We start from the raw sequence: 18238 nt of genomic DNA, 5'->3' as shown, positions 1-18238 counted from the left end.
CCACTTGGGTGTATATTGTGATGGGAGTTGTAGTCCAATCAAAGGCGCGCGCTAGTTTAGAGGAACTTTCAGGCGCTCTTCTTCCAATGTGGTCCATGCCAGTGTTCGTCAGCCTCGGCAGCTTTAAAACGGGTGGATTTTAACTCCCACAATTCCCCTGGAAATGAGGAATTCTGGAGTTGAGATCCACATGTCTTAAAGTTGCTGAGGTTCGGAAACGCTGGTCTATGCCCTTGTGTGCCAGCAATGTGATTCGGGATTCTGCATGGGACATACTTTGTGCAAAACAATTCATAGAGGCAAGATTGGTATCAGGCCTCAAAGACAAAGAAGGATCATTTCAGCCTCTTCGGGACAATCTATAGCAGGCCTCAAAGTGATAATTTTGGAAAACAATCGAAAAGTTAAAAGAAAGACCAAAACACTACCTTACCAGTAATCAACATCTAGATAAGCAGAGAATGATACCAGGATTAATACCAACAATCAAGCAGTAAATAATATCCCAAGGAATTACCAACTCAGACAAACAATCCAAGAGTAAACGACTGCCTAATCAAGAAACTACTAAGAAGAAAACAACACTCCCACCAACACTGACACTATATAAACAGAGCAGCCCCATTCTCTTTTAGCACTGAAGATGTTACTTAGTTGGAAAATGAAACGTCTGCAAGAAAATAATCAGGATCAGAGAGCACCAAAGACTCCACAGTTCAACCTAAGCCACAAATATTTTCTTTCATCGGTACTTTCTACTTTGTTATTTTTTATAAAAAAAACAATAACTTTCCCATTCGTTTATTAATAATAATAGTAGTAGTAGTAAAGTTGGAAGGGACCTTGGAGGTCATCTAGTCCAACCCCCTGCTCAGGCAGGAAACCCTACACCATTTCGGACAAATGGCTGTCCAGTCTCTTCTTAAAAACTTCCAGTGTTGGAGTATTTACTGCTTCTGGAGGCAGGCTGTTCCACTGATTAATTGTTCTCACTGTCAGGAAGTTTCTCCTTAGTTCTAGGTTGCTTCTCTCCTTGATTAGTTTCCACCCATTGCTTCTTGTCCTGCCTTCAGGTGCTTTGGAAAATAGCTTGATTCCCTCTTCTTTATGGCAGCCCCTGAGATATTGGAATACTGTTATCATGTCCCCCCTCATCCTTCTCTTCGTTAAACTACATACCCAATTCTAGCAACCATTCCTTATATGTTTTAGCCTCCAGTCCCCTAATCATCTTTTAATTGCACTGGGTAGCTTTCAAACATCCACAAATACAACACTAAATAAATATAAAATATGAAATCTAAACCAGCAGCCTTGTAATATCTGGGAACATCACCTTGCTTTTGACCCCTCTCCTGACCTTTAATCATTGTCCCCGTTTTGTTTCCAATCTTATTTTGGAGGGATTATAAAACTGAAGGAAAATACGATGTAGTGTAGGGGGCTGCTGTTTCACGCTCTGACCAATAGGAGCCGCTGCTCTCTGTGTTTACAGTGCCCCTCCGGCAGAGCCGAAGAGGAAGTGACGAAATAGAGCTTCCTGTTTTGTGACGCAGGCGCGCTGCTGTCTTTCTTTCAGAAGCGTGATGGCGACGAGCAGTGTTGCGTCCGCGGCGGCTCCCCTCCTGTCTCTCGACCCGGAGCGGCAGCGCGAGTTCCAGGCTGAGGTGCACCGGGTGCGCAAGGCGGCCTCCAAGGTAAGAAACCGAGGGGACGCGGTGGTTTCTCCCGCCGAGCGCTGGGAGCGCAACTTCCAGCGTCTGTTTACGCCTTCCCTCATTTTACCTCCCAGAATCAGAAGGTGAAACCCGGCGTTGTGTACGTGGGTCACATCCCGAGAGGCCTGTACGAGTCGCAGCTCAAGCAGTACTTCAGCCAGTTTGGGACAGTGACTCGGCTTCGCCTTTCGCGGAGTAAAAAGGTACGGTTCGTTTCGATTATTATAATTTATATTTTATATTTCTTAACCGCCCATCTGCCTCAGATAATGTATATATAAACCGGAGGTGGAGAACTTAATGCTCCTGCCATTTATTTTTCCCCACAACGACAACCCTGTGAGGTGGGTTGGGCTAAGAAAGAAGGACTAGTCCAAAGGCGGGACTAGAACTCACAGTTTCCTGGTGACTGGCTCAAAATCATCCAGCCAGCTTTTATGTCTAAGGCGGGACTAGAACTCACAGTCTCCTGGTGATTGGCCCAAAGTCATTCAGCCAACTTTTATGTCTAAGGCGGGATTAGAACTCGCAGGTCTCCTAGTGATTGACCTGAAGTCACCTAGCTGATTTTCATGCCTAAGGGAGCCTAGATCTCATTTTCTCATGGTTTCTAGGCCAGCACCTTGACCACTACACCAAACTGGCTTTTTCGCTCTGTCTCTGTGTCGGTTGGGTGGCTATCCTGGGAAACTCCAGGCAAGTCATATAGCAGCCTTCACCAATTTTTTCCTCCATGACAACGCTATGGGATAGGTAAGGTTGAGAGGGAATGGCTGACTCAAGAGTTACCCCAAAAAGTTTCCATGACTAAGGTGGTAATATTCAGTCACCCATTTCATGTAGGTGACTCTGGATGGTGCGCACAATTAAGAAGAAACCAAAAACTGTCAGAGCAAGTAAAACAAAGCAATTGAAGCAATTAGAACAATTACAAACTATATGTGGGAGAGTCTATTTAGAGTCCTACATATGAAATAACTGTTTTGCAGTTTTGAGGCTAATTCTGATCTAGCCACTTAATCCAGGCCTTGTACTGCTTACTTTTCCAATGGCATTCCTTCTTACAGGATAATATATTTTTAGGCTATAAGCTACCAAAACCTTGCCCTGATTTGAATTAACTTTAATGATGATTCCCTGTTTTTGACAGTGCATATTGGTGATAACTAAAAACGTTTTGCATTTTATAGGTCCGAAAAACTTTTTTGGATTGTCACTGAGTGACTTTGGGTCAGTTGTTTTCCCAGTCTAACATACTGCACAGGGTTGTTGTAAAACAAATTGGGAAAAGGGCTGCTTTACTAATGGTAATAGCAAAGAAAAAAAATCATTCAGCTACATCTATGAAAGTATTGCATTTTTTTTATTTTTGTATCTTTCTCTTTGATAGACAGGAGGTAGCAAAGGTTATGCTTTTGTGGAATTTGAATATGATGAAATTGCAAAGATAGCTGCAGATACCATGAACAATTACCTTATCCGTGAAAAACTCTTGAAATGTGAGTATATCCCACTTTGTTAAATATAGCAGTTCCATGAAAGAGTCACTTACGTTGAAATTACCCCATTAAAACTCCCTTTTTTTCCTTTACAATTTTTCATTCTCTCATTTCCTTTTTTCCTAATTTTTTTTCCTAACTACTCTTTTTTGCAAGGTCATTATTATTCCCATGTCCATAATATGAAGGGAGGGAATGTAACAGCAGATGTTTCCATGGGGATTCCCTTTTTTTGGAACAATCTGCTCTGTAAGATGAGGGTAGCTTTCACTTTCATAATCTTTTGAAGAGAAGGTACAACTTGACTATTTTTGAAAGGACTTTGAGAATTGATTGTGTGGCTACAAGCACTTTTTAACATGTTGTGCCATATATTTTAGAGCTGTCCATTGTTTAGTCCTTTGGATTGATGCCATCAATAAATTTTATAAACAATGCAGTATAATTAAATATTTTGCATTGAGATTAGGCATGTCTGCAGCTTTATTCTCCATTATATTGTCTGCTTTGAAATATAATCCAAACCCCCAATATAGCTATTCCTTTTTTTTATAGCTTACCCAACAGACTGATAGATTATATTCAATTTGTATTGATAGTTAGTAATGGGGAAATGATTGAACACCATACAACATTTAAATCATCCTTGATCTTGCCGAAGTGTTTTATTGATTTATCTGTTTGTATAGATGCTTGGAAGCACTAGTAGATGAATTTATTTCTTTATGGAAGTTATACACCCCCTCAATCTAGCCTGGCTATAGGGGTTTACAAGAACAGTAATAATAGTATTACAATATACAACAACAATAATAATAATAATAGTGTTGGAAGGGACCTTGGAGGTCATCTAGTCCAACTCCCTGCTCAGGCAGGAAACCCTACACCATTTCAGATAAATGGCTGTCCAGTGTCTTCTTAAAAACTTCCAGTGTTGGAGCATTCACAGCTTCCGGAGGCAGGTTGATTAATTGTTGTAACTGTCAGAAAATTTCTCCTTAGTTCTAGGTTGCTTCTCTCTTCAGTTAGTTTCCATCCGTTGCTTCTTGTCCTGCCTTCAGGTGCTTTGGAGAATAGCTTGACTCCCTCTTCTTTGTGGCAATCCCTGAGATATTGGAATGCAGTGTAATAATATAGTATGAAAGTAATCATATTTATTTAGTCAATTTGGCTAAAAATTGGAAATAATATTAAAATAAACGATCAAAAATTAAAATATGTAGCCCATGTGCAAGAGAGAAACATGAGGCAGACCGTGAGGGGAAGCAGTGATCATATCTCGTTTTTTTCCTGAAGCCATAATGCCTTTATATTCTGTGTTTAGTAGAATGGACTTGAAGATGATTTCTGTTGCTATTTAAAATATTTTTGGAGAGTGCAAGTAAAGTGGAAGCTCTTATAATGGCCTTGCCCTGTTTCTCACAGCTGTTATTGCCTTGATTGCATGTTACAGGTGAGCTTATGCCAGCAGAAAGAGTACATGAAAACCTCTTTAAAGGTTCTGAGCAAAAGTTCAGAAAGCCATCCTATCCAGCAGTAAAACAGTACAACCGGAATCGAACAGCACAGGAGAAAGAAAAGATGGCTGAGAGGCTGTTGAAAAAGGAGAACAAGTTGCGAAAAAGGCTGGCTGAGAAAGGAATAGATTATGATTTCCCCGGATTTGTAAGTGAATGTTCTTTTTTTTTATGAATAATACTTAGCATAATGAGAAGAATGAGGCATAAACGTGATTATTGCATACTGACCATAAATGTAAATGCCTTAAGTTAGAATACAAAGTTTATATTGTCATCAGACAATTGGAGATGTGAGATGCTTGAGGCTCCCTATGGACTCAAAAGATTGGCATCAGGGTTACTAGTGCTGGGTTTTTAAACACAGGTATGGGTTTTTCCATCTCTGGGTTTCTAGGATTTTAAAATTTAATGAAATCTAAGTATTTTCTATCCATTATATTGTACGTATTAAGTAGGTAATAACTTAGTTTAAAACTGATTTATTGGGATATCTGGATTTTTTTTTTTTTGTCTAGAATCTGGGTTTATTTGAGCATGAAATCTTGGGGGGGGGGTTAGGAAACCCCATTGGCAACTCTGATTGACAGCCACTTACAACTTTCTTAAAAAGACACTTGTATCATGCAAGCCGATATTAGTCTTCGCTCTTCAGGTGAAATCTTATAAAGAAGTTATACATTTCTGTCTTCTCCCCCATGGCAAGGAATTAGAAAACTTCCAGATGAAGAAGGTAGAACTGATTTATAAAATAGAAACAATAAATAACATAGGAAGTGGGAGGAAAGGACTAGAACTAGGACTAGCTCCGTTATTCCTAACTAGGAATCAAATTTGGGGTTTTATATTCTTTTATTTCTAGCACTTTCACCCTATTTTTAATGAGAACTGTTTGTACTGAGTTTCACAGCTTCAAAGCAAACTCAGTATGCCAATTGTTTTGAAGACTATTAACATGTTTATTTTTAAAGTTGAATTACGAGGTAATCTTAATGCTAAGACTCTCTTTCTTAGACTGCTCAGATGCCTCTGATAAAGAAAAAGATGGTTTCAAAATCAGTTTCTAATGAGGAGGCAGCAGTGGAAGATAAAGTAAGTGAAAGCTTGGGGTTTTGAAATCTTCTGAATTACAATTGGCCTTTTATATGAAGAAGGGAAAAAATATTGGAATACAAGTAGTCCTTGAATTTCAACCATAAATGAGCCAAGAATTATGATTCAAGTCATGCTAGTCATTAAGCAGGTCATATTACTGTGCCCACCTTTACATTTCTTTTTTCCCCAGTCATTAAGTAAACCCATTGTATCCAATGGCATTTAATTTTTTTGCCAGAAATCAGAAGTAAACACCAGTTTCTAGCAAAAAAAAAAAAAAAAAAAGTCATGAGACCACAAGATGCTGCATAGGTGGCCATAAATATGGGCCAGTTACCAAGCACCCAAAATGTGATCACATGTTGGAACTTCAAAGTTAGATCGTAAACAGCTCTGGAAAATTTGTTGTAACCTTGAACTTTGCCACTGGTCGGTCGTAAGTAAAAGACTACCTGTATAGTATCAAATATTTGTACAACAGTGTTTCCTTGAATGGAAGGTCTTTATGCTGATCTTCATGTTGCAAAGGGTTCTTTTGAGAAATGGTACAGACCACCAACAAAGTTTTTGTTACTTTTTGCCCGTGGTTTCAAAAAGACTTTTGTGATATAAAAAGGTTAACAAAGTTTTCCTAATTTATACTTTAACACTTATCGCTGAGCTTATGTTATGCAGTCATACCTCGGGACTCGACTGCTTCAAAACTCGTCGAATGAAATATTTGATGTGTTTTTTGAAGCTGAAATCTTGTCCTAGCGGTCATCTCACGGTAGTTGACATGCAAGGAAGAACTTGCTGATGTCGGCTGGCTCGTGCCTTGCTATTTCTTCCAGCCGAAATAGCAGGTCACTTGATAAGTCGTGCAGTTTTCTCGGTACCTGTTGGTTTTAGTATTCCGCTCGTCTTCTAGAACAAATTACCAACGGGGACCAAGATACCACTGTATTATATACTATGCTAATGTCGACACCATATCTAATTCCTAAACAGTACTATTAATGATTCTGCTCTCCTTTGTTGCCTTTAGCCCCCTTCAAGTTAGTTGACTTCTGTTGCTCTCAGCTGTTGTACTGAACTGCTGCTGAATGTTTGGTTTTTCGGTTTCTCAGTGAGGGAGGGAGGTGCTTTAAAAGCTGCTGGCCGGAGGCTCTCAGCATCTCTGCCTGGGTGATGACGCTGGTGGATTCTGTTTCCCTATTCAGCTTGTCAGCTGTTGCTTTGCTGAAGTCCAAGCTTGTTCCTCTTTGCCTGCTAAGCTGACAGCTGCCTCCTCTCCCTTAGCTGCAAATGCTTCCTCCCTGCTCTTCCATAGGATTCAAATTGTCTTCCTATGCACCCATACTCGAGTGCTATCAGTATTTTCCTGTTATATTTGGAAACCAGGTGTGGTCCAGTGCTCTTCAAATTGCCCTAAAATCCTGGAGAAGGGAAAGCTCACACTGGCTTCTGAAAGGCTTTCCTTCCACAACGGCATCTTAGGATGAAATCCTTGACTGCTTTCGTCGTACTTTTCCTGGGTGTTCAGAGGGGACGAATTTGGGAATCTTGGATAACTCGGCTCATCCTATACCATTATTTCCCACCTCTGTGCTGTATCATTTCCAAATAATATAGGCTTAGAAATTTAATCATGGAAAAGACGATAATGAAGTTACCCTATTGAATTAAATTTAAAATATTTGGGGGAAATTGTTCAAAGTATTTTCTTCAGAAAGTAACTGTGAAGAGTTTGTCAGCTTTTTGTCTTGTATTGTCCGGATTACAACTGGTAGAAAGCTTTCCTGTTCAGTCATTGCCAACAAATATTTCAGCTTTTTGTGACAATATACTTTTTAAAACTAGCCCGCAATGGTTCTTCTTAATTTAATACTTTTCTTCTCCACCTGTCCAGGATCTCACACCAGTGTGTACACCATCATTTTTTGAGCGCCGAAAATCTCAGCCAGAAGACAGCGAAGATACAGAAATAACTTTCAAATTACCACCTGCAAGTATAAAGTCTACCCTGCAAAAAAGCAAAATGACACAATTACAGAAAAAAGCAGCTGGAAATAAAAAATGTAAACCTTAACACTTTATCGTAAGAGGTTTTTTTTTTTAACTACACAAGCTGTTTCTCAGTTCCAGAGAGAAGGTCCTATATAGTTTCAATACATTATTCCCCTTTTCTACTGTCAAATTGCCATCCTATTCTGCAGTCAGTGTTCCAGATTGACTGCAGTTTAGCAGAAGCAACATCCTGAGTGTTTTGGTTATGTAGTAATCCCAGAGCAATTTTATGGGGCATGGGGGGCAAGACTTCTATCTGTTTCCAGTCCTCCCTCCCCCTTCCCTCAGGTGACACTAATGTTCTAAGATGGGTCTTCAAACGTGGCCCTTTTATGACTTGTGGACTTCAACTCCCAGAATTCCTCTGGCACGCTGGCTGAGGAATTCTGGGGGTTGAAGTCCACAAGTCATAAAAGGGCCAAGTCTGAAGACTCCTGTTCTAAGAAGGCATATCCCATTGGCCTATCTACTCAATACTCTTCCTCCATTGACTCTTCTCACCACCAATAACCTTCCTAAGCTTTGATAGTTAGACCAAATCCTTAGTTCAGCCATAAGCTGTCTAAAAGCCTTTCTTTTGTATATTCTTACAGCTCATTGTTAAATATAGGCCCCACTGCTTCCAAAATATTTTTAGGTACTGGCAGCTTTGAGGTTTTTAACCTTATAAAATGGAACTAGATATCAAAGGTATCAGCAATATTGCCATATCTACGAAGAAAGATTGAACTGTGGGCAGACTTCTGTGAGAGGAAAAAATAAAGGATATTGGAGAAAACATTGATCTTCTCCAACTCTACCTCAAATTGAGAATAAATTGAATCAAAATCAAAAGCCTTGAATGATGTGCATTAGAACTATTAATTTAGATTTTAGTTTGGCTAAGAGGTCATGTATGCAAACGAGACATCCAATGTTAGCCTTCTTCAACTCAGTGCAATAGCTGGAGTTGTGGCAAGCAAGAATCGGAGAAGGCTATATAGTATTGGATGATAGTTATTCTATGTCCGTATTATTGCCTTGAACCCACAGTGAGGTGAAGTCATCACCATGAAAGCAAGTAAGAATTCAGGATTCTTCAAAGATCATAAAGATCTGCGTCTTACACCACTTCAGGTATCTGTGCCAGGTTTTCTTTTTTTTTTTTTTAATCCTTAATTCAAACATTTCAATAGTTATGAAAGTAGGTATGGAATTCAAAAATGTGTGTGTTGAGACTTCATTACAACTAAATAACTATTGCAACGTGGTTTGCTTTCTAGGACCGTTGGAATAACTTGATGGCCAAAACAAGCCACTTGATTGTCCCAAAAGTGCTCTTTCAAAAGGCAATGGGTTTGTTTTTCCTTGAAGATGTTTCACTTCTCATCCAAGAATCATCTTCAGAATGGTGGAGAATGGAAAGATTGACTATATACCAGTGATGGCGAACCTTTTAGAGACCGAGTGCCCAAACCGCAACCCAAAAGCCCAAACCGCAACCCAAAAGCCACTTATTTATCGCAAAGTGCCAGGGCTGCATAAGCATTGTGGTGTCCTCAGGGGAGGTGGGAGGTGTTGCCCACTGGGTGGGCGTGGCTGCAATGGTCACGGCAGAATGGGTAAGTGTGGCCAGGGCCAATCCCTCGCCATCTCTGGGGTATCTCTGGGGGGCCAACACCGCTTGCTCGCTCACTTCCTGCCCTGTTGCTTCCAAACGCCACGTGCTCGCTACTCTGGCAAACTCTGCTAGGGCAACAGCATGCGTGCCCACAGAGAGGGCTCTGAGTGCCACCTCTGGCACGTGTGCCATAGGTTCGCCATCACTGGTATATACCTTGTAGTCATCTCATGAGCCCTCTTTCTGAGAGTTGAGGCCATTTGGAGGTTTATCTGTGCCCTCGGTCATTTGAATCCTGTAGGCTGCAAACTTCCAAGTGGCCTCAATAACTCAGAAAGAGAGCTAACAACCAGATGATGGCAAGGAATATAAATTCTTCCATTCTCCGGTCAGAACTGAGGAAGCTTCTTCGATGAGAAGTGAAACATCTTCAAGCAAAGCAAAGTCTGAAAGAAAGCACAAACGTAACCTGGATGACTGAGAATCTCCATAGACAATAAACCACTTGAATCCCGCCATCTTTGTTCCCTGGGTTTGTGACCATCCAAATAGCTGGTCTTCGCAGTGATGTTTTCCGTAAGGAAGTAATGGGTGAAGTTTGGGAAGTAATGCTGAATTTGGCGTCCAGGGTTTTATTCTGCTCATGATCAACAAGATGTGTATAGGAGTCCACTGCAGCACCAGAGTGCAGGGACTTAACCTCTGCTTGTACTTCCAGGCCACTGATATTTAAAGCTATAGATGCTAAAGGCAATAACGATTTACTGATACCAATCAAATTTTAATTTAATGGCAAGTTTGGGTCACAATACTGTCATCTTCCATTAAATTAAAAAGCCCATTGCATCTAAATGTGGATACTTTGCCTAATTAGGTACCAGACGTTTTTTTATCTCATTTGTGTAATTATGCAAATGAAGTCAATTTGTTAGAGTGCTTCTAACAAATTGATTTGGAGAATCAACTTTTTACCTCCCCAAATTACCTGGGAATTAGAAGGAATCGGCTGTTGAGAGGAATATAGCAAATAGTGGTTTCAAATAGCTGCAGACGTCACTGTTGAAAGCCCAAGGGCCATTGAGGCTGTCTGCTCAATTATAGCTAGGGATGTGCAAAATGAAGCATTTGGGAATGCCTCCCAAATGCTAGCCAGGAAATCAACTTAACCTTGGATAACTCCTAATATGCCAGACTAAATTTTTTGCATGATGTGGCTGGGTATGGTTTCTTTGGCTAATTGGACAGGTTTGTGCAACATACTGTGTCACAAAGTAATCTCACACAATGACCAACGTGGACAACAATTATATGGCTAATTTGTAATAAGCAGTGCCACTCAGACCCTTTTTTTTTTTTTTTGGCTTGCTTGCTTGTCATGGATCATGGGCTGAGCTCCACCTCAAGAGCCAGACCACATAGAACGAGTTTCAAAAACCAATCAAACAGCCATGCCCCTTATTTCAACTTCCTAATGTAATTCAACAGTCCTTGTATTTTGGGAGCATCTTTCATCCAAGGGCTTTCAGGCTTGATTTTATCAAGATCACAGGGCCTGCCTTATTTATATAGCTCTTCAACAGATTTTCACATCTATTTTCAAAGAGAACACATTTACTGTTGCCTTAATTTTAGGTTTTAGTTATCTGCAGTACCAGCACGAAGGGAAGGTCATTTATAATATGTTCATTGGTACAACAAATAAGGGTATGTTTAACTAGCTTTAATTGTACACTTTACCATATTCATGCTCATTCCTCAATTTTCCTCGCTTCAGATAAACTTTTTGGAGAAGCTGCTCTGATGAAGTAGAGAATGGCTAGCACTAGAGGGCAGATTCATTCCATCTTTTAAACAAGGTATCCCCCCTGCATTCATAAAAAGAGCATATGGAGATTAAGCAATACAATATGGAAAGAAAGACCCTGGAAAAGAACGGATTCCAGTATTTGGGTGGGGGGACAGAAAGAGAAATAAAAGGAAATAGAAGACACTTCAGCCAGAATATATTGGCTAGCTGTAGTTAAGCCAACTTTCTGAATCACTTGCTGGCAATTAACAATGATCATTTATGCAATCTGCATTATATGAGATGGAAGCAATTTCCATTTTTTGGTATTTCCTAGTCAAACCTATTTCCCAGATGATCCCTTATCCAACAATTAACTAGATCTACTTTCTAGATCTAGTTTTAGAGCTGCTACGTTTAACATGGAACCTATCAGCATAAACAAGGATGACATTCATGGTTTCCCTCCACCCCATCAAATTCAACCTACTTGTTAGAATTTTATGTCTGTTTTTTCTATTAAAGCTGTGCAGATCTATGCCCTTTCTAAACTGGTTTCGCTGTTCTAGTTTCCTTCAAGGTTTGTAGAAATGTGTGTATGATACAAAAATCTTTGAAGCTCTAACTCCATTGCAAGAGGATCTGGCTTCCTAAAGAAATAATTCCAAGTAACAAAATACTGGAATGAGGGCATGGCTGGCTATATGTAATTGGCTAAAAATTCATTTTCAGTTCCAAGATTGTATTATATATTATTATCATCATCATCATTAATTTAATCTTCAGTTTGATTCATGTCTGAGACTGGTAAGAACTTAACAGTTCAAGTCCTAACCAGTATATAGGCAGTTCCGAGTAGGGTAGTTTTTTGAAAAGTCAGAATATTCAGTCAAATAAGTTCAAAGTTTCCATTTATCTAGGCAGCCCTTTAGATGTTGCTCCAAGGGCTCCTATTACTATTGGTACAACCATTGATTTCTTCCATAGTCGCTGAATTTCAATTTATAAACCATGATATTTTATTTTTTATAGCTGTTTCTTTTCAGTTCGTACATCACCTGGTATTGCAATACCAATGAACCAGATTTTTTTTCTTTTCCACAATAGTGATGTCAGGCATGCTGTGGGCCAGATGGCTAACTGTTTGGATTATTATTATTTTTAGAGTGTGAACCTTTTGAATCAGTGTTGTCTTCCGGCACTTGCCTGTAGTCCCTTCACTTTTCTTGGCAACACTGTTAGAAGAGACTTGCCCTTGTGTTCTTCCTAGGGCTAAGACAGGAATTGGCTCAAGATCATCCAGGTGGCTTCCTGCCTAAAACGACTAGAACTCACAGTCCCCCAGTTTCTAGATTGGGGCATTAAGCACTACTCCAAACTGCCTCTCAGATCAATGTCGGATAGATATTATTCCCATTGAAAAATTCCCAATAAAAGACATTTGACAAAAATTGGAATTCCCACGTGAGACGCTAGGGCACAAGGGAAAACATCAGGCCATAATAGCTTTCAAAAGATACTTGATGCCAAATTATCAATAGAATATAGCAAGGCTTCACTTAGAACTCAATTAGGTCAAGTAAGGCCCAATTGGTAAGGCCACACTTGGAATACTGCATCCAGTTTTGGTCACCACGGTGTAAAAAAGATGTTGAGACTCTAGAAAGAGTACAGAGAAGAGCAACAAAGATGATCAGGGGACTGGAGGCTAAAACATATAAGGAACGGTTGCTGGAATTGGGTATGTCTAGTTTAATGAAGAGAAGGACGAGGGGGGACATGATAGCAGTGTTCCAATATCTCAGGGACTGCCACAAAGAAGAGGCAGTCAAGCTATTTTCCAAAGTGCCTGAAAGCAGGACAAGAAGCAACGGATGGAAACTAATCAAGGAGAGAAGCAACCTAGATCTAAGGAGAAACTTCCTGACAGTTAGAACATTTAATCAGTGGAACAACCTGCCTCCAGAAGCTGTGAATGCTCCAACACTAGAAGTCTCTAAGAAGAGACTGAACAGCCATTTGTCTGAAATAATATAGGGTTACCTGCCTGAGCAGGGGGTTGGACTAGATGACCTCCAAGGTCCCTTCCAACTCTGTTATTCTATTCTATTCTATTCTATTCTATTCTATTCTAAAGTAAATTTTATTTCAAAGCAGTATTCGGACTAATTTATGAACAATACATATTAGAGGCCCTTTATTTCCATCTTTCTTAACCTCAGTAACTTTAAGATGTATGGATTCGAACTCCCAGTATTCCGCAGCTAGGGAATTCTGGGAATTGGAATCTACATGTCTTAAAGTTGCTGAAGTTGAAAAACATTGCTTTACACAAGTGGGATTGAATATCCTTGGTCAGTGGGGCTGGAGGGTAACTGCAACACTTGTGTTGAAAGTCACTCTTCTTGCAGAGAGGACAGTTTGTATCACAAGATCAGATCTCATTTAACTGAGATTTTTTGCAGTGAGTTACTAACGCCTCTTCTTAGCCCATCTGCAAGTTGGATAGAAGACTCCTACGTGCAGCTTCATTGGACAGATAAAGATCCCAAGGGAATATTTGCTAGTTGCAAAGTCTGTATTTGTAGCCTGTAAAACTTGCAGGTTGTTGACAACCTACTAGACCAGACATGTCAAACACAAGGGCCGGGGGCCAGATGCGGCCCACGAAGTGGTTTCATGTGGCCTGCAAAGCCATCCTGGAAACAGTGACAGAATGGCCCCTGCTGCCTTGGCCCTGTACAATTTTGTGGTGGCCATCTATGCTGAAATGCATTCAGTCTTAGCTCCACAAGGCCGTCTAGAAACAGCGAGGAACCAGCCCCTGCTGTGTTAGCCCCACCCCCCCTGGGTACATGCTGGGGAGGTGTCACCCTTTGTGAAGAATGAAGAAATGGACCATGCCTTGGCACTTGCCCCGGTCCGACCCCTTTCTGCCAGAGACCCTCAGATCTGTCCCACTCCTGCCCAGGCCCCCACAGGCACCCTTGATGCGAACGATGTAGAGCTGGCCATGCCCACCCAGTAGGCCACACACCCCCGCCCCCCCCCCCACGAGGGCAACCACAATGCTGATGCGGCCCTCAATGAAATTGTATTTGACACCCTTATACTAAACTAAGCATGAGTAGAGGCTATTTTATTATGTTGTGACTGTTACATGCTGTACTTTGTTTTATACAGGCTGGTTCTGTGACCCATAATAAAGTTTGATTGTTTGATTGCAGGAGGATTGTGGCAGTTCAAATTTTGCGATATTCTTTGTGTGCAAGGGCGTGTGTCCTGTGTTCATTCACCTAAAAGTTCATTTGCATAGCATAAGCCTGAAAAGGGTCAACTTAAGTTAGATTTTTTGGAATTTATAATTTTGTGAAACCCAGCCTATTTGTTGTTTCTGGTTCAGTACTGCATATGAACTAAGAAAATGGGTTAATAAAATAAACCAATTAAATGTGTTTTCTGAATATAACCGCTGAATCATAAACTAAGCTGTGAATTATTTAATTTGGGCCTAGTTACAATGTTATTGTTTTAATTTGTGTGGGTTAATTTATTAATTTATTGTTTTAATATATTATGAGTTATCCGGCATCTCATGAGTGAGAATGGATGGCCATATAAATTGTTTAGGAAAAGACACATTGAGTGAATTCACACAATGCTTCAAATTAGCTTTCAATTAGTCAGTTTATCTAATCTTGCAACAAACCTGCTTAGTCTGAGTCTGTGAGATTTCACTTTCCGGGTTGGGAGCTGTGGTCAGGAGCTTGACACAAGATTTCTTCAACCAGCTTTTTATCAATAAGCCATAATCATTGGAGTTGGGTCACACACAAAGTGTAACTAAAAAGACTTTGGAAAAAAATGGAACTTTGATTTTATATCTTTTGACTGCGGTAAGACTACTGCAGTGGTGGCGAACCTATGGCACGGGTGCCAGAGGCGGTACTCAGAGCCCTCTCTGTGCGCACGCGCACCGTCGCCCCAGTCCTAGACCTTCATCTGGGTATTATAAAACCTTTTCGCTTTAGGCCTCTGCCGTCGTGTGCAAAAAAAAAAAAAAGGTTCAATAAATCAATTTCAAGTTCTCAGGGGGAAAAAAAGATCTTGCAAAGTTGGAATTGATTGAACTTTTTAGTCCCACCCAGTCTGTTACCACCGCAGCCATGCCCACCCAATGGGCCACACCCACCCAATGGGCCACATCCACCCGGCACCCAATGATGCATAAGTGAGTTTTGGGTTGCAGTTTGGGCACTCGGTGTCTAAAAGGTTCGCCATCACTGGACTACTGTATGCACAAAACTGAAAGGACATTTCGATTCCCACTGTGGATGAATGGCTACAGAAGCTGATGGAGTCGGCAGAGATGGCTAAATTGACTGCTTCGATTAAAGAAAAGAATACAAGTACTTTTGTTTCTACATGGAGATCGCTTCTGGATTTTGTGCTTGAGGTGGAAAAAAAATGAAACTTTGATTTTGGATTTTACTGATTAGATTGATTTGTCGTTATAGAAATGGCTAGTTTATACTGTTATGAAAAAGTAAAAAGTTGAGTTTCAATGTTAATGCTTCATTCTACTGCAACAGAGGAAGTCAGAAGTCAATGCCTTTTTTCCCTTCTCTCCCTCACTTTCATTTCCTTTTCCCTCCTCACTGTGTCCTACTATTTGCTTTGTATTTTGTATTTTACTCTATAATCTAATAAAATGTAAAAAAAAGTTTTTTAAAAAAGTGTGACTAACCAAAGAACATTACAGCTTAGCATGATAAGTGAATCTAATCAACATTTAAAATAACCCTTTCTCCTGGCTGCTTAGATCTTATTTGTTGAGCAATTTTGGCAGTTTGCACAACCAGTTTCCAAACTAAGTTTACAAATTGTAATTGCTGGGTTCAAGGAAACAAATAGCCCAAATCATATTATTTGCAACCCTGCCAAACTCTTTCATGCCAAAGAAGGCAATTTTTGCAATTTCACCACCCTTTAATTTGTTTCATATAATATATGATAGCTATTTAAAAGATTTTGATTCACAAAACTTCATGGCTCATTATATAACATTTATATAACAGTTGTTTTCTTAAATTGCATAAAGGATTCCTCATCAGCCAGGGTGGCCAAAGCAGTTTCTTGTTCTGACATATATAGTCATAAATCATAGTTTAGAGAATATGAACCAGATCACTGTTTGCAATTATTTAGAGTCTTGATTGAAAATTAAGGAAACATCTCCGCACTGAAATGAAGTCTCTGTTTAATTGACCATAGCCTAAAAACATCAACTTCAGAGGCTCAACCGTTTTTAGCCTGAGCGTTGATAATAATACATTCTGCTGGGTAAGAGGCCCTTTTTAACAGCAAAAATTAATAGCAGAAAATTTTATGTCACGAGATTTGAATTAATCAGTGACACAGTTTCTGGCAAAAAGTATACTAGGGTGCATCACTTAGATTGAGGTAATGTTTGTTTCTTGATTGTTGGTCTCTAATGATAATCATGGTGGTAATCTCTGCTCATCTGGGTGTTGATTGCTAGTGGGGAGGTGTTCTGTTTTTTTTGTCTTGTTTTTAGCTTGTTGTTTGTCTCTTTTGATTGATATATAGATGTTATTTATGCCAGAGTTCCCCAACCTTTCCGGCTTTGCAGACCAGCAGGGAGGGGAGAGAGGATGGTTTCCCATGAGCAGTGAATAAGCGTGTGCGTGCAGCTCCATTTGCATGAGTGGCAGTCACACGTGCCTGCCGCTCACACAAATGGAGTATGCGCACATGTGCTCGCCTGCTGCTCGTGCAAGTGGGGATGCGCTTGCACAAGCGCCCTCCTGCCACTTCCACAACCGAGTTCTGAATGGCTCAAGGCCTGGTAGTGGGCCACAGCTCGGGGACTGGGGACCCCTGGTTTATGTCTATGTGCCTACTGATGGCTGATTTATCAAAGTGCCAGGCTTCCAGGAATTCTTTATCAGTTTTGGACTCGGTTGCTCTAGGATGGTTACAGTTTCCCACTTGAAACTATGGTTAAGTCTGGCCATGTGTTGTGAAATTAAGTTTTCATCATGTCTTTTGACTGCTAATTAAAGTCAATGAATGCATTCTGCTAATCTTCTGCCTACTTTTTCTACATCAGGGGTCTTCAAATGTGGCCCTTTTATGACTTGTGGACTTCAACTCCCAGAATTCCTCAGCCAGGCAGTGGAATAAGGCTGAGGAATTCTGGGAGTTGAGGTCCACAAGTCATAAAAGGGCCACATTTGAAGACCCCTGTCCTGCATAGTAACTGTTGCAGTTTTTACACTCTATGTTCTATGATGACTTGCGTTTTTTTCTTCTGAGGCTGCTGGGTCTTTTGACTTACTTAGGATGTTTTGGAGCCCTTAAGTTGGATTGTGTGCTATGCTGATGCCATGTGGTTGTACTAGTGATTTGGAGCCTGATTAAACATCGGGTTTATTTTTTTTTTTTTAATCTCCTTACTTGTTCCCCATCCATCCTGAAACCTCTGGAGATCTCTTACATTTGTCTACCACTGTTGGTGCATCTTGGTTAATCCTAATAAGGAGTTTATTATAGATTTGGGATTTTTTTGACAATGCATAAGTGAAAGGTTTTGTTTTTTTCCTCCTTTCTTCCAAGTTGGGATTCAGACCGAGAGCATTTGCTGAAACAGTACCACCAGCCTCAGGGGAGAAGAACAGACTCAAATATCATTAGCAGACTTAGACATTTATTCCCATTGCAACAAATGAGTGCATTAGAATTTAATTGAAGCTCACAATTTGGTGACCCAGCGAAGCTGAATGCTACTCTCAAGAGTCTGGAAAAGCATTCTGGTGTGGCTGCCTGTTCAAAAATGTAAAAAAATAAATAAAAGGGGGACAATTTGAAACTTAACTGACCATTTTAAGGATTCCTGGATGTTTATTATTTCCTCCTGGTTGGCCCAGAATTTTCTCAGGTCTATTTCACTT

General features: G+C 40.2%; 1 protein-coding gene across 2 annotated transcripts; it reads left to right on the top strand.

Moving 5' to 3' along the window:
* Positions 1 to 1535: 1535 nt before the first annotated feature.
* NIFK (nucleolar protein interacting with the FHA domain of MKI67) lies at positions 1536 to 7905 on the top strand. Of its 2 annotated transcripts, XM_039355469.1 has the most exons (6): positions 1537 to 1697; positions 1793 to 1921; positions 3109 to 3217; positions 4671 to 4882; positions 5749 to 5826; positions 7721 to 7905. In XM_039355469.1, the coding sequence occupies exons 1-6, from the start codon at positions 1587 to 1589 to the stop codon at positions 7898 to 7900; spliced, it is 819 nt and encodes a 272-aa protein (XP_039211403.1). In that variant the 5' UTR covers positions 1537 to 1586; the 3' UTR covers positions 7901 to 7905. The 2 variants fall into 2 exon arrangements, with proteins under 2 accessions (XP_039211404.1, XP_039211403.1); XM_039355470.1 differs by lacking the exon at positions 5749 to 5826 and having other exon boundaries at positions 1536 to 1697.
* Positions 7906 to 18238: the final 10333 nt, after the last annotated feature.

Source organism: Crotalus tigris, unplaced genomic scaffold, assembly GCF_016545835.1.
Source record: "Crotalus tigris isolate CLP2741 ecotype Arizona unplaced genomic scaffold, ASM1654583v1 scf7180000018690.2240587, whole genome shotgun sequence".
NCBI lineage: Eukaryota > Metazoa > Chordata > Lepidosauria > Squamata > Viperidae > Crotalus > Crotalus tigris.
The sequence above is the reverse complement of the archived record's forward strand: the minus strand, read 5'-3'. Positions and strand labels throughout refer to the sequence as shown.

Coding starts and splice junctions, on each gene's coding strand:
- NIFK (XM_039355469.1), top strand. CDS start 1,587: ATGGCGACGAGCAGTGTTGCGTCCGCGGCGGCTCCCCTCCTGTCTCTC. Junction 3,218..4,670: donor CCGTGAAAAACTCTTGAAAT/GTGAGTATATCC, acceptor TGCATGTTACAG/GTGAGCTTATGCCAGCAGAA. Junction 5,827..7,720: donor AGGCAGCAGTGGAAGATAAA/GTAAGTGAAAGC, acceptor CCACCTGTCCAG/GATCTCACACCAGTGTGTAC.